The sequence below is a fragment of the Opisthorchis viverrini genome (assembly GCF_000715545.1).
Source record: "Opisthorchis viverrini unplaced genomic scaffold opera_v5_456, whole genome shotgun sequence".
Lineage (NCBI taxonomy): Eukaryota > Metazoa > Platyhelminthes > Trematoda > Opisthorchiida > Opisthorchiidae > Opisthorchis > Opisthorchis viverrini.
Genome location: NW_008752112.1, coordinates 286474 through 301640, shown reverse-complemented (window position 1 = coordinate 301640; position 15167 = coordinate 286474). Strand labels below are relative to the sequence as shown.

Sequence of the window (15167 nt, the reverse complement as noted above, 5' to 3'; positions counted from 1 at the left end):
TTTCGGAGGTAGTCCTACCTCATACTATCGTTTATTTTTGAAAAGCCTGGTCACAAACATAAAAAGTAAATGCAAGCGTAGATGTGGAGGAGTTAAAGGAGATTATTAGATAAAACGGGTGAAACGTTTCATTTGAAGCCGTGCCACCAACAGTTCTAATAAGATAAAAATGAATCCCAACGTATGAAAAATCACGGTGTGAAGACCAGCAACCTAAGAAAGGACGGACAGTGCTAAATGCTCTTCAAGGTGCGGTAAGCGCTAGCACAGTCAAGGCTCGCACATCAAACACTGTAATCGGTCAGGTGCGAAAGTCAGTGGCAAGAGTGAACACTCAACGCCATGTACCATGCACAAAAGTGTCGTGAGTTCGTAGAGAGCCCAAAATGACAAGCAAGCTCAAGTCACTGACCCTAGAAATTCCCAGTCCAATAACAGCCTTGGCAGAGTGAGGAAAGCGAATCCCTCGATAAGAAATGATACTCGGTTCGTAGACCAAAAAGTCAATAGCACAATCTGTTGCACGTAGGGCTGAGGTCATGGTGAGGGGAAATTCACCAGGCCCATACTTCCGCTTCCTCCCATTCCACACAGTCATTCCTGGTCCATCCGAGACTATGCATAAGTCTGTCGAAGTTGCTCGGCGCTCCCGAACAGTCATTAGGTCAGACGTCGATGTAGGCGCTCTCAACTCCGAAGACGGTGTATCCCAGTGTTGTGTTGTGGGGTGGCCGTATATTGGTTACGCCTTAACGGAGCCGACCGGACAGAGAACCCTGGACACGGCTGTATTGTCAAGACAAAACACACAGAGCTTCTGCGTAAATATATAAGATGACTAAATGGCCAATTATGGTCGTTCACTTGTTGGTTCTGTACAGCCAATGGCGGTGCTCCGGTCGTGAACAGTTTCAACCCCACCTCGCTGGTCGTATGTTGCTGAGCTGTGTTGGTGGTGGGCTCCGCCAACGCAACTGCTATCCGGAACGTGTGGGACTGATGATGACCTTGAGGATGCGTCGGTTTCTGCACATGTGCCTTTTCCATGTCTGGACGCGTCCCGACACTCAGGCGACGGAGACGTTTCTTGAGTCCCCTTGCAACCCGATTATGACGAGCACATCTAGCACCTTGCTTAATCCTGCAGGGCTGTAGAATATGCAGCAAACTCTCCAGTTGGCCAGAGCTTCCGCGACAAAAGATCATCCGGCCACCATGCCAACGCCGAGCGCTTTTAACTCTCGTCCTAAACAGGAGCATCGGAGCTGGATACCGTGGATAAACATCTGAGGAAACACTCGTCTGAAAAAAACAAGCCATCGATCCGACAAGGGCGAAGTGGCTAACTCTCGTAAATGAGACCGTCAATGCTGTTGTGCAGACTATCGCCCCAAGCAGTCACCACCTTTTCGTTGGTCTTTACGCATGCACACTGGACTCGGAGCGGAAGGCTGAGATTCTTAACAATGTTGCTAAATGCGGAGTCATTGATCACATTGCGTAGTACTCAGCACCAGGTAGTCAGAAGCTTTTCCACACGCGCTCTCCGCTGCATCAGGATGGTCTCACGCATACTTCGGATACCAAGTCCCCATGTTTACCGGCGTGGACGTAGCTAATCGGGGTGTCCTTCGGTAGACGTACACAGCCGCGAATGGATTGCCTGATGTAATTGTTCAGCCTTTTGAGCTTGTTTCGGTAGACTTGTCCGAGCACGAGCGAAAAAGTCATCCTCAGTATCAGGTATCTCCATTCTTTAATGCGGCTTCAACGGGGCACGCGTCACGTCATCGAGGAGTCTGAGCAGCTGCTGTCGGTGGTTAAACACTCCTTTCCCCTTGAAAGTAAAGGGGATGCTCAAGTATGTCACAGTGTATGTCGGACTCAGAGTAGTGATGAATTCCTTGGCGAAGCAAAGTGGTTCAACTGAGACCGCTGTCGCGCGATGTTTCCTGTCCCCACAAATCACCATCGCTTTCGTATTTCGGGCATTGATATCCACACCAGCTCTTCCTAACTCGACTGCAGCAGCTTCAAGCTTCTCTTTGAGGTGAGCCTGACTTTCTGCACATACGATCCAATCGTCAGCGAAGGCGAAATCACCCACTAAGGTGTCATGGAAGTGGCAGCACAGACATTCCAAGAACTTCATCCATTTCTATGATAAACAGTGATGGCGTGGCAGAAAACCTCGGAATTGGGGAAACCGCTACAGTATTCTAAGAAGACTGAGCGATGTATCGAACTGGACGTGACTGTTCTCCGAACGCCTCGACAGATCTGACAATTTCGTCATGCGAAACCGAATCAAGCACTTTCGATATGTCAACATACACCAAGCTGAGGTTAGAAGCAGCCGCTGAATAGCGACGAAGCAGGGCATGTAACAGCGATCTAGCTTCCAGGCAACTGTCTCAATGTACAAGTGCAAACTGGAGTGAGGGAAATTGCAATCCACGGTTGCAGCGATCAGCGAGCACCTTATGAAAACACTGGACAAGGATGAATGACACGAGGAACGGTCCCAGATGGTCCGATGAAATGGGATTTGGGACGGTCGGAACTAGGGCAATACGAGCAAGACACATATGTGGCGCAAAACCCCCAGGTAATAAGAGTAAGTTGAAATACCCAGAAAGCGCGTCGGTATCTTGGGCGTCAGCTTGTCCAGACCTGGGGACGAATCGCCTATTAAACGGATCGTACGACCGACTTCCTCATCTGTAATTGGCTCGATCAAACTCCAGGCGGATGGTAGCACTGCGCGAGTTGACTGGCTATCCACGTGTTTTCGAGCAGAAATCACCTGTTTCCAATACTCCTCGGTGTCTAGAGGTAGGCCGCAGTTACATTTTTATAGATCCTTTCATGACCCATCAATCACAGCAGACGCTGCATCTTTCGTCTTTGAAGGTATAGGCTCTGTATGGCGGATCTGATTTCCGTTGACCGACACCCGATTGGGTAACTGATGATGGCGTCGGGGCACGGTTTTCCAGGTGTGTGAAAGTGTCTTGAAGGCGTGGAGGTCCAGAGGTGATGGGACTTCCTCTGGTGCCAGACTGCAACCCTCGGGCAAATGCCAGAAGGTCAATCCTTAGCAAGCGAACTGTCAGAATGGGATTCCAAGAGTGATACGGTGCAATCCACGGTTTGCATGAGCCAGATGCCGTAGTCATCAGCTTCTGACGAGTAGGCCGCTGTTTGACGGATGGTGTGGTCAGGTCCACCAGATTATGATTTATCCTGTTGTGCCTACCAGTTAAGCACCCGTAACCTGGTTTTGATGCCGATAGCCAATCGACCAGGAAAATACTGTTCTAATCTCGCGAAGAGCGCGGCTTGCGTGTCATAAGACGGATATAAATTGTTAGTCAGGCGCAATAGTGATTGTGACACTTGTTTGGGTCAGCGGACACCGTAATTCTTCACTCGACCAAGCTTATCTGCATTATGCTGGGTGGGGTTTGTGTACCGGCGATGTTGACTTAGACCAATCTTCGCCAGAATAAGGAGGGAACAATCAGAGCAGACCAATTAGGTGACCATGTTCGTATCAACACTTTCATTGTCGTGAACTCGGCGGTAGGCCATCACGCCGGCTTCCGATTTACAGCATTTGGCATATTTCTCACACGTGAACACGAGTCTGTCCTATGTACTTGTTGGAACTTGTGCGAGGCGCCAGACGACTCGTACTGTGCATTGTCGAAAATATCCAGCACATTGAGACCAAACAGGGTATTCAGCTGTCTAGAGTAGTGGAACTCTTAACTCACCCAGACTGACGTCCACGCTACCTAGTTGGCACCACGAGGAGATGGCCCAGTACGCGGGCTACCGTTTGAAAGCAACGTTTTATCCCCAACAGACGAAGTTCCTTGCATCTGCATTCTTTTAGCACACTATGGGTCTTGTTAGTTTGAGCCATCAGTGGTTCTTTGTGTGCTTGCCTAGATGTCACCTTTCCCCCAAACAGTCCCAGTTCACTGTATCCGCTAGTGGCTGCAGCATTTCCCGTGATGTCGGTGAGAGCTGCTACGGTCGTCAGCTCTGTCCGAAATTCACACTACTTGTAAGTAGCGCGAAAGTATAGCGAATGACCCACACCGTCCAACGCCGCTAATCTACGGAACAAAAAGTACACTCATGCGGTTGGTATGCTTCCAGCAGGATTGCAACAGTACGATTAGAATCAAAACTCCAATGCGCAAATAAATTAGAAGAATGACTGATCGAATAGCTGTACGTCGATTTTAAATTCGTTCAAGCAGCCGTCAATCTAATGCAGACTATCAAAGCCAAGTGATCTTACATGGTTGATTTGGTTGTCAGCCATTCGACAATCATGATCTGTTCCTAAACACAAACCAAAGAAAACTATGGGTTCTCAACATATCGGAAGGGTCCTCTGTAGAAGTAAGTCATTAAAGTAGCATGTGCTAATTGTCGGTTGGACGCTGCATCCAATTTATCCGGAACAGATTAAAGGGAATGTCTCGGAAATCCAGCGGAAAGAAGTTGGAGGATACGACACACTACAGAGCATTTTCCACTGACTGGGTAGTGAAAAGACACCCACTGATGCTTGGGTATGTCCCAGTCCGCAGAAATTTGAAGTGGGCACATTTGTTGGTTGATTATTAATTGAGACACGCTTTTTGTGTCGCAACCATCCTCCGTAAGATTGCGAGAGAGAATCACACGTACAGGAGCATGTATGGTTAGCTTTCGAAATTTCTTGCCGATTGGTTTCCAGGCTTACAATGTAGACTTTGCTTTTTAGCCATCGGTGACTCTCCAGTGAGAACACAGGGATCGAATTCAATCGATGTTTGCGTGTCATTTCGTTACTCCTTTTCGATGGATACAACGACCATTTTCTGGGTATCATTTTGACTTGGTACGTTGGATGAGAATGGAACTTGGTTGGGAAAGATGGAAACAAAACTAACAAAAGTGTAAAAAGCAGTCCCTGTGGATCGCTTCCATTTGGTGTGTTTCCCCTCTTGTCCCTTGCAGGAGCCGTTCTTTGGGCGAATTTCCTCGTTTTATCCCCGTGTCAACTCCTCGTGTCAACTATATCCGCTAAAATTTGCACCCCTCATTTGTTTAAATACAAAAATAAGGAGGGATCGAAATTGCAAACAACATAGATCCCTCCGTGATAGCGCACCAAACGGGGATCTGTACACGCGCGCACATTCTGTGCGAATGTCTATTAGCCCTCTAGGTACCTGACACAGTGGAGTTAGGCTGTTTTGTGAATGTTAGCGTCTTGGGATGATAATACCGCGCCTGAACTGGCCTCACCCTGGCACACAATAGCTTATTACAGTTTACTTAGAAAAAATCCAGGATTTCCTCTGATGGCTTGATAATTTGAGTTTCGCCATCTCGTCCCCTTGACTGTTGGCGTAGTTTACAGTTATTGAACCATTTTTTCACTATGCCTATTTCGTCTTCAAACGCAGCCTATATGAGCGAACTAACGGAGCCGATTTAGGCTCCCCTACCACACCAACTACAATACCTATTTTCTTCTGGAGTATCTCAAGTCGAATTATGGTGATTTATTTGATTGTTCACTAAGTTGCTGGTGAAAATACGTTTGTCAACATGCGAAGAGGACTTTAAGGTGGCCTGCTTACATTCTTCAACATCAAGCGCCATTCACGAACGTATGTTCAAGCTCCTAAATTGCCTGGTCAAATATTTTGATGTGGTTGTGTATCGGATCAGAAACCTGGCCGCTGCGTGCCGAGGACGTCAAAAGACTTTCAGTGTTTGACCATCGATGTCTTCGGAGCATTGCCCGAATCTGGTGGGAACACCGGATCAGCAATTCTGAAGTACGTCGAATGGTATTCGGGAGAAATAACTCACCCTCGATAGATGAACTGATCACGCTGCACAGGTTGCGCTGGCTTGACCACGTGCTGCGTATGCCAGTCGACCGAATTCCTCGAAGGGCTCTTTTCGCACAACCACGTGAAGGGTGGAAGAGAGCCAGAGGCGGTCAAACAATGACTTGACAGCGAAGTACAAAAGCCATTACCAGCAGACTCAGCTGCGCTGGTCATTACCGCCTTCCCGGATGGAGACCCCATAACGGGCCATATCAATGGCTAGAGACATTGTCAGACGTGGCCCAGTTGCGCCCTCAATGGCGCTCAGGCATCCAAGCTATTGCCTTCAATGCATAGCTCCCTTCACAATCCTACCAGTTGACAGCCCAATGACAATGCTGGCTTTATGGACGAATTTATCACCTCCCGTCTGCAATGCGCAGCTACCTATCCCCCCCAAGTCATCGGTGAACCAAACTGCGGCAGCTAAAACTACTGTACGACGAGTACACGGTTATTACAGCTGATGATGATGATGATGTGTATCGAAAGCCGACTCAATTCGATCGGCATCTGAATTATCACCCATGTCATCCCATCAGCTTCAGACGAGCAGTAGTAAAACCATTGATAGACAAAGCAAATAAGCTTTGCTCGGACGAGGCCTCAAAAATGGACGTATCAAGGTAGTGGTGAAAAGAAATGGCCACTTCAATCTGTTCATTAAAACAAACTGAAACGAAACAACACCAGACCAACTGAAAGCATACGAGCGATTCAGACCACTGTACACCTACCCTGTAGGGACGATGTGTCTGAAGAGATGTACATGATCTTATCACGGTTTGATATGCACACATTTTTTCGACTGGATAACACAAATGAAAGGCAACTACATCACTCAAAAGAGCCTGTACAGGTGGAAGATCAAACGGACTGAGTCTCTGTAATCCGGTTCGAGGAGTACGAAGCCAACCACTATGGGTACGAAACACGGAACACAGAAGGGCATGCACGGTTTTCAACCCACAGTTCTACTCTGACCCACAATCCAGGAAGGGACTCGGCTATTCGCAATGACATAGAGTCACGCGTTGTGTTTGGTCGAGCCAAAGTACTAAACATTAACCTATCAGTGTGTGCCGACCGTAATTATGTACATATCAGCCCAACAGAGCGCCGTCTAGTTGGGATTGATCAACAGTAAAAAAACATAGGCGTGCAAATCCAGCTACCTCAGTCTTTTTCAGTGATTCTGATCAACTCGTCACTGTTGAAGGCTGTCTGAATTGACCGAAACGCCAAGCAGTAGAGATCTTTCCGAATTTGTGTACTAATCCATTTGATCAAGACAACACTCAGAAAGTTCGTGCCAAATTTGGTACGGATGCTTCCAATTAACTTAATATACATCTCGTGGGTGAATTTGATCGGTTATTTGCTGATGACCGTAGGTGAATATAATCAGATTGTTGAAGTGATACAATGCAACGAACCAACTCCGGACCATCCAACCAAGGCCAAATAGGTCGCACAGTTTTCGACTATCAACAACCTCGCAAAAGAAAGCGTATTCCCTAATTGAGTCATTCTGTTGAACGTTCGTTTCAGTTTATGATAGCTGAAATGTATGATTGGAACATGTTCAGGACGGTGAGCAGGAATCTGTCACAGCGTGTGTTGTATCTCTTCACCTTCCCTGACGCTACTGGGTTATAGTCAGAAGACAAGAACGCGACCAGAAGGAACTGTGCCTTAAGGCAATTACAGCTTTCTATATATATGATTCACTTGTCACCGTATTTGATGGTCGATTCACTGTCAACCAACCAGTGTCTCCTGCACGCCCACACCGGTCCTCGGGCGGTTGTTCCTTTGTCTCGGTTGATCATAGAAGGCCGTCTGTGCGCTTGTGTACGGGATGCCTTGGCCGTGGAGTAGGTGTGAACTGTGTGTCCTTATTTGACCTTTCTCCGGCACAATGAAATCTGACGTGATTCAGACGTGGGGGCATAATCGCCTCTGTCTGTTTCACATGATTGTTCCGCTGCGCAGCCGTATTAGCGTGTCAGGCGACGTACGTCATAGCATAGCTCACCTTGTGTTTCTGCACCAACAATAGCTGAACAAAAGTGCATTGTGACAGCTAACCGCTTCTTGGACTTGAGTACTGCAGTGGTATTTCGGGCTGCACTCCGTTCTTCAGGGGTTTAACAATGCTAGGAAGGTCAAAGGATAGGAACCCCGTACTGCGAGAAATCCTATTACGAGATGACCTGTAGGTAAAGTCGTACTGACCACGATATGAGTATGAAACCAGGATATCGGTACATTCGTATTTATGAAAGCTTTCTCCGAGGTAGGACGGATTGGAAAGGGTCGCCCTAAAAACCACACCCTCCGATCTTTCAACGGTTGGCTGTGACCGCCAACGCATTACTCAATACAGCCGAAAACCAAAAAGACTTGTGCCGCTCAAAAGCCACCTGTTGTGTGCATAAGAGTGAGATGTCCGTGATTAATTCCCCGCATCCTCGGACCAGACCAGCCCCTGCAGCCAAGCGGATCGGACCATTGAGTCGTTGGCTCCGGGGAGGGTTTGTCAAGGAAGTCCTAAAAATAGCAGTCTCTCGATTTAGACTTTTAGGTCAGAAGCGAATGAACTCGTCCCGGACAAAAACTCGCATTCTTCTACTATCTAGTATGTTGGTATTTGAGTCAAAAGCTCAATGTGGAGTGCATCAACCAAACATTCTTCAGCCTGGGCAACTGGGAACCAAAATTCTCCCGTGCAACTTTTCCTTCCCGGACCTCCTTCACACCCAGCCATCGAATGATGCGCTGAGATTAACTCATCTGTCTGTCTGTACCCTAACCATGGTCTCCAGCTTAACTACTATCCAGCTAAATGAAACAAAAGTTTATTACCGAGCTCTAAAACTCTGACTCACATCGGCCCATCAATGTCCCGTACTCTGTACAATTGAGCAGCAAGCATCTCTTCCTAAAAGACAGCTGTCCGAACTGTTTGGGTCAGCAACACGAAGGGATAAAGTTGTCCTAGCGGGTGATATAAACGTGCAGAGTGAATAACTGAGACCAGAAGAAGCTCAGTTAGATGATAGCTTTGAATTCGATGATCAGCCTACAGATAATGGGGAGCGACTACTTAAGTTGTGTGCTGATCATCGTCTGTTTCTGACCGGTGCGAACTTCCAGCACTAACGCCGACATTGAGTTACTCGTTTGGATCATATGAGCCTCAATCAAAGGTGGCCATCCCTTCTAGGGGACGCAACTTGACTGTGATCATGCCCGGTTATCTTTTCGCTTTCCGTCAGCATTACGCGCACCAAAGTAGAGCGGTTCCGTTAATGAAATTCGATAATCTTCAGTAGCTCAATCATATCTAGATGATGTGGCTGGAATGTCACTACATACTCACCCACGCTCATGACGAAGACTGTTCGGAGGCTGAATGGAAGCATCGCGCGCTCTTCAAAGGTAGTGGGGTCCTGGTGAACAGTCTGCCGACCTTACTTCGGACGAAAGCAGAATAACAGTAGGATGGCGAACATCAACCGTCATAACAGTCTTTACAAAGGGTGTCAGAACGTCATGCCAAAACCATCGTGGAATTAGCACGGTAGTCCTCCCAATCAAGGTGCTCTACGAGATTATTTTGGGCAGTTCGACTGATTTCAGGAGAAATGGAACTGGCTTTATCCATGGCTGAGGATGTCTGGGTTATGCCATTACTCTGGGACAAGCTCTTGAACGACACCACTGTTTTCAATGCTGAGAGTTTTTCTTGATCTGAAAGCCACGTCTAACTCTCAGTCGTAAGGAACCTTCGCGGTGTCTGGCGATCAAAGTCAATTCCAAATTTATATCCCTTTTTAGGAGACCGCACGACGGCGGGGACACTGTCAGGCTTCCCAAATTTGGACAATTCGAGTGGCGGAGGTCGGGTTCGAACCACGGACTTTCCAGTCATTAAATTCGCGCTCTAACCACTCAGCCATCCCGCAGATTAAATATCTTACGCCCCAACCACCGAGCTATCTCGAGCTCTAGACTTTGTAAACTGGCAGTGTTGCGGAACGCACAGTTTCTGAACGTCTCTGTATTCAGTGTGTGATACTGGAAGCTGTGCATCATCATACGAAGTTGGATTAGCTTTGACAGTAGCGTGACAGACGAAATCAACCCACTAATCTCGAAGAGCGGAATAGTTTTTGCCAATTGACACCATTTGTCATCAAGAAGGAATATCAAGAGATCCGAAAGGATGCGTGTATAGGGCTACTATACGAACTTGGCCGTTTTGGGTGGATGACCTGGGATATGTTCGGGCCCTTCACCATGGCTGACGCCATTGAAGCCAATGACGTCTTGCTGCCTTTGAATACCCTCACTTTCAATGTCTACTGTCAACTCGGTTCATGCTCTGTATTTACGCACCAATTTATCAGCTCCAGCCTCCGATACGCAGCTACCTCCCCAAATAATTGGTGAACCAAACTGTGCGACATGTACGCGGTTCTCACGGCTGTCAATGATGATGATGATGTACGGAATGCGGTTGGAAAAATGAAATGGTGTCACAGTGCGCTGAGTATCTTTCTGTGTTCAACTTGCCTAGCGCTAAGAATAGTGCTCACAGTAGGTGCGTTTGAAGCCGCATCGATCTCTAGTAAGAATAGCTCTTTTTGATCACATTCACTGATATTCACGGTCAACAGCTGGACCAGGATCGAGCCCTCGAGTCTTGGTCGTTGCTACATAGGCCTAGCGATATCACCAACCCATGGTTCTAAGCGGTTTGGTTACTTTGCACCGAATACGCCAAAAACTGAACGATTCGAACCAAATTTACAGATTCCATCATTATGGGTTGTGATTACAATCCTGTATTGGCATTTAAACCGAGGGTGTACATCTAGTAATTGCGACCTCTTACAGGGTGTTTCTTTTCTTGACGTTTTCCATGAGTATACTCTGTAGCTGTTCAACCGAACTGCTTCCTCTATTAAACACACGTACACGAATGCTGGACGTTTCCACTCAGTTTTTTGTTCTCGTTAGTTATATTTATGATGTAGGAAATTGAAAGACAGAAAATATATCCTCATTTAGTAATAGAATGGACTTACAACTATTATTTATCGTTTATTTTTGAAGAGCATGATCACAAACATAAAAGGTGAATGCAAGCGACAAACGCGAAAGGGTTACAGGAGAATATGGGAGAAAAGAGAGAAACGTCTCATTCGAATTCATGCCACTAATAGTTCCGGTAGATGAGATGAATCCCAACGTATGTAAAAGTTTTGATATGGAAACACGCGTCTAAAGACTAACAATCGAAGAAAGGACAAACAATGTTGAATGCTCTTCAAGGCGCGGTGAGCGCTAGCACAATCAAAACTCGCACATCAGTGTCCGTCATACTGGGTCTGGTGTGAGATTAGATGGCGAAAGTGTACACTCAACGCCATGTGCCACGCCTAAAGGTGTCATAAGTACGCAGACAGCCTACAGTGGCAAGCAAACACAAGTCACTGACTGTGACCTTAGGAAGTCCCAGTCCAATAACAGCCACACCCTCACCAACCGAAAAATATTTTCTGACATCCAACGCTTATCTACTATGCTGGTCCAGATACTGCGGAGCGGTTCCCCGCCTGCTTAAAAACTTGATCAATGCAGTAGCCTACTCATCTGACCGGGTGAAATAGTTGCATCAAAAACGACTCTGTCCAACTGTATCCCTGTCTACTAATTGTCTATTAAAGTTTTCTGAAAATATGGCCATTCATTTGGTTCCAAAGATTTTCCGATTAATGGAACTTTTTAGTTTATGACTGCAAACAGTTTTCCGGCTCTTCGCAGACTCCCTACAAAAACCGATCGTCACCGGTATTTTCTTGGGACTGGACCATCCTAAAGCTCCACGGAGCCAACTGAAATCGGACGCTTTGGTGTGATGCTACCGGTGTGGGGATGAAGATTAGATTCTTTGATTTAAAATGACAGTTATCTTTGTATGCTTTACGTACCGAGTATCTGTATGGATGTAGTACGATGGTTGAACTGACTACTGACTATTTGATACCGGCAGTCAGCGGGTCCGTATCCTGGATGTAGATCCACACAAACCTCAATTGAAGCGCTCCGCTCAGGACAAACCGTGAGCACCTGGCAATGAGACAAACAAATTGAACCAACAGTTTGTAGTCATCGCTGCCTGGTCATGACTTGTCGCTCCCATAAACGTGATCACTGTTTAAAGGGAGTAACGCGTCCTGGAAAGGATATTGGATTACCAGGTCGTGCAGGTAGACTGATCCAACATGATGCATTGAAGCAAGCTGGACGGAATTGGATCTTTTGACGCAGGACGAGCTCTGGATTTAACGCATTGCCGAGCATGCATGTCAACAGTTTGTCTGAGGTATAGCAGCCTCCTCAACAATAATGTGTGCACGCCATCAAAACTGCTGCCAGTGTCCTTGGCTAATGCGGAAAATGCACTAGTTTATCATTACGAAGTAAACTAGACTGACTTCAGCTGAAAACTCATTAACTCCACATTTTGTCGTTTAGTATTCAACCAAATATATACCTCGTGGGTTGCTTCGGAATTCAAAAACACGAAGCCTCAGCAGCAGACGACTCATTTGCAGGCTGAGGCAGCGTCAACGGGGATTCGAATGCATTTGAGCGATACTCAGCAACCCATGCACCGACAAACGACAGAAGTAGAACCAAATTCGAGCAGATATCTCTCGATGAGAGATTCACAAGGAATATGAAACTCGAACTGAGAGTAGAATCAGTTAGAGCCAGGTCACTTTTAAAAACAGTGTTTCTGTATCAACCGCAGTACTAAACTACGAAGTCTGGATACAAAATCCTAGCGACCACCACAAAAATAAAGAAGGACATGTTTGTAGGCAAAATTTATATTTTAAATTGTTCCGATCCGAAAAATTCGAAGGACAGCGTATTTTGAAAGACTGGTGTATCCGGGTGTGTATTGCAGCCGATAGAGATCAAAATCTCCGCGACAGAACCGAATAGAAAAAAAACGGAAAAAGAAAGTTGTGGTATAAATACGGAGAAATAGAACCAACTTAGTGATAGAGGGTTCACAGAAGAGAGTGCGCCGATCAGCCTAAAAGAAAAAAATCAAAACAATATTTAAGACTGGTACGATAACGTCAATAACAAGATTGGTCATGGGAGGAATAAAAATGACTAGATAGAAAAAGAACCGGTGAGCATCGCGAAAAATGGCAAATGCTTCAGTTGACACCGGCTGATTGAACCAGTTTGTAGAAACAGACATGAAAATCAATAAATAGAAGAACGGGGAGATGTCAGTCAATCGGAAGGGCGGAAATGCATCAGTTGAACCGCAGTGACAGACAAGCACAGCGGGTTTTGTCTGTGTATGCGCATAGTTCATTTGTCTAAAATAGATGAGGGTCCGTGTGAAAATTATCGATCGGGGGGAAGAAGGAATAAACATAATCACTGGAAAAGGAAGTTCGTGATGGTCATTTTGTTCCCACGGGTATGAGATGAAAAAGCGCAAAGTGCATGTAGTATGAGGGAGGAATATTCCGTTTGGAAAGTAGTTGAAAAACAAAACTCATGAAATTTGGCGTTGAGATTTGGAGGGGAGAGGGGAACGCAGAGTTGTGATATCGCTGAGCAGAGACAGGAAGATAGAAGGCACGTAACAGCATCGGACGAATAGCCAGATGTACAGGATGCCTAAAGTTGGACGGGGAAGGATATTGAATTGTCTGATTTACTTAGGCTATGTGCAGATGAATGCTGCATCGGTTCCATCGCGGATCGCTGAGATGATGTGAGCAGACCGGATCGTGAACTCGCTGGAGTATGTGATCCACTGGATGGTGCTCGGTTTGGATCCACAGACCGCTGAACACGATATCGATGTTGTCGATGAGATGGCGCTCGAGAACGACGCGGACCAATAGACTCCGTTTTCATCCTATAAATCTGGTTTGATGCCATCGTACCAGTAGCGGTTGTTGGGTTGGTGGGGAATTCCGTCGACTGTGACGTTTGATCTTTCATTAGAAGTCGATGCGAATGTGCGGTGCGTCCGTGAGAACTACCACTACCAGTAGTAGCAGATCCAGCACCAGCGTACGATGTCCCACGAAATTTGTTGGCGGAATCGCCAGAGAATGGTGGAATAATTTCTCCAAGATAGACTATTCCGCCATTGGATACCATATCCCCACCAGTCTGAGATATTGTCTCTACGGGCGTGTTTGTGTGTAGTGCCGAATTACCACCACCGCTGAGTTGTTGACCAAACAACATGCCTGTAGAGTCCGTCGTGCACAAGTCTGTTCCACTACCGCCAGCAGCGCTTCCCACGCCGTCCACACTACCGGAAACCAGATAGCCGGCATGATCTTGCAATCGAGTACGCATGCACCAACCCGGTCCACGTTGCTCAGTCGACTGTCCTGGCGGCAGACCATTACCACTAGTTGTACCTGTTCGACTGCTACTGGCAGTTACACTGCTGGCTGGTGGGACAGTGGGACAGGCACCATAAGGAGGAGGAGTGTAGCAACAGTGATCCCCCAAGGAAGGGTCTATTAGAAGACGGTAAGAACAACGGATGAAAACATGGTTTAGTACGAATGGGAAATTCTATCTATTGCATGTATGCGTCATGGTGCTACAAGGTTGATTGTATGGATAGTATGCTGATGTGCCATTGAGAATTAGAGTTCGGACTTGTCTAGAAAACTTATGGATATTTTTGACAACCATGACTAAACCTGCACTACAAGTAAACTGAAAAAGATGAGCAAGTGAAGACGACAATATCACTGATCGACAGTGGATTCCGCGGGGTAGTTCCTTACTTTGCTTAATTACAAAACTTTGGTTCACACCAAATCGAATAGATCCGCCCAGCACCCTGTCGGTGTCTGACTGCCATTTGATCCGAAAAAATATGAGGGCTGGGATAATGTCAGGTTGCCAAAACCTGGACAGGAGAAATCGAGAGACAGAAGTCGGGTTCGTACCACGGACCCTGCGGTCAGTAAATTCACGCTCTAACTACTGAGCCATCCAAAACACGTTCGTCAGGACTACATATAGGAGTGGAATGTTGCGAATAAACCTGCACTTATACGAAGGAGTCATGACTCTGTTAACTCATAGGGTAAGTCAGAGAGGACCGACATGAGCCGTTGAAAGTGAACGTGTTGGTTAGAGGGATGAATGATGCTCCAACGTGATGAATTCCGTCCA

At 46.6% G+C, this 15167-nt stretch overlaps 1 protein-coding gene across 1 annotated transcript in view; it reads right to left on the bottom strand.

The window, feature by feature from the left end:
* Window positions 1-14555: 14555 nt before the first annotated feature.
* T265_15364 (hypothetical protein) overlaps window positions 14556-15167 on the bottom strand; it is a gene marked incomplete at both ends in the record, with an annotated part of 34162 nt that continues 33550 nt past the window's right edge. Inside the window, 2 exon segments of the mRNA XM_009177744.1 lie at window positions 14556-14972; window positions 14977-15041. Of these exon segments, the coding sequence (XP_009176008.1) occupies window positions 14556-14972; window positions 14977-15041 (482 nt within the window).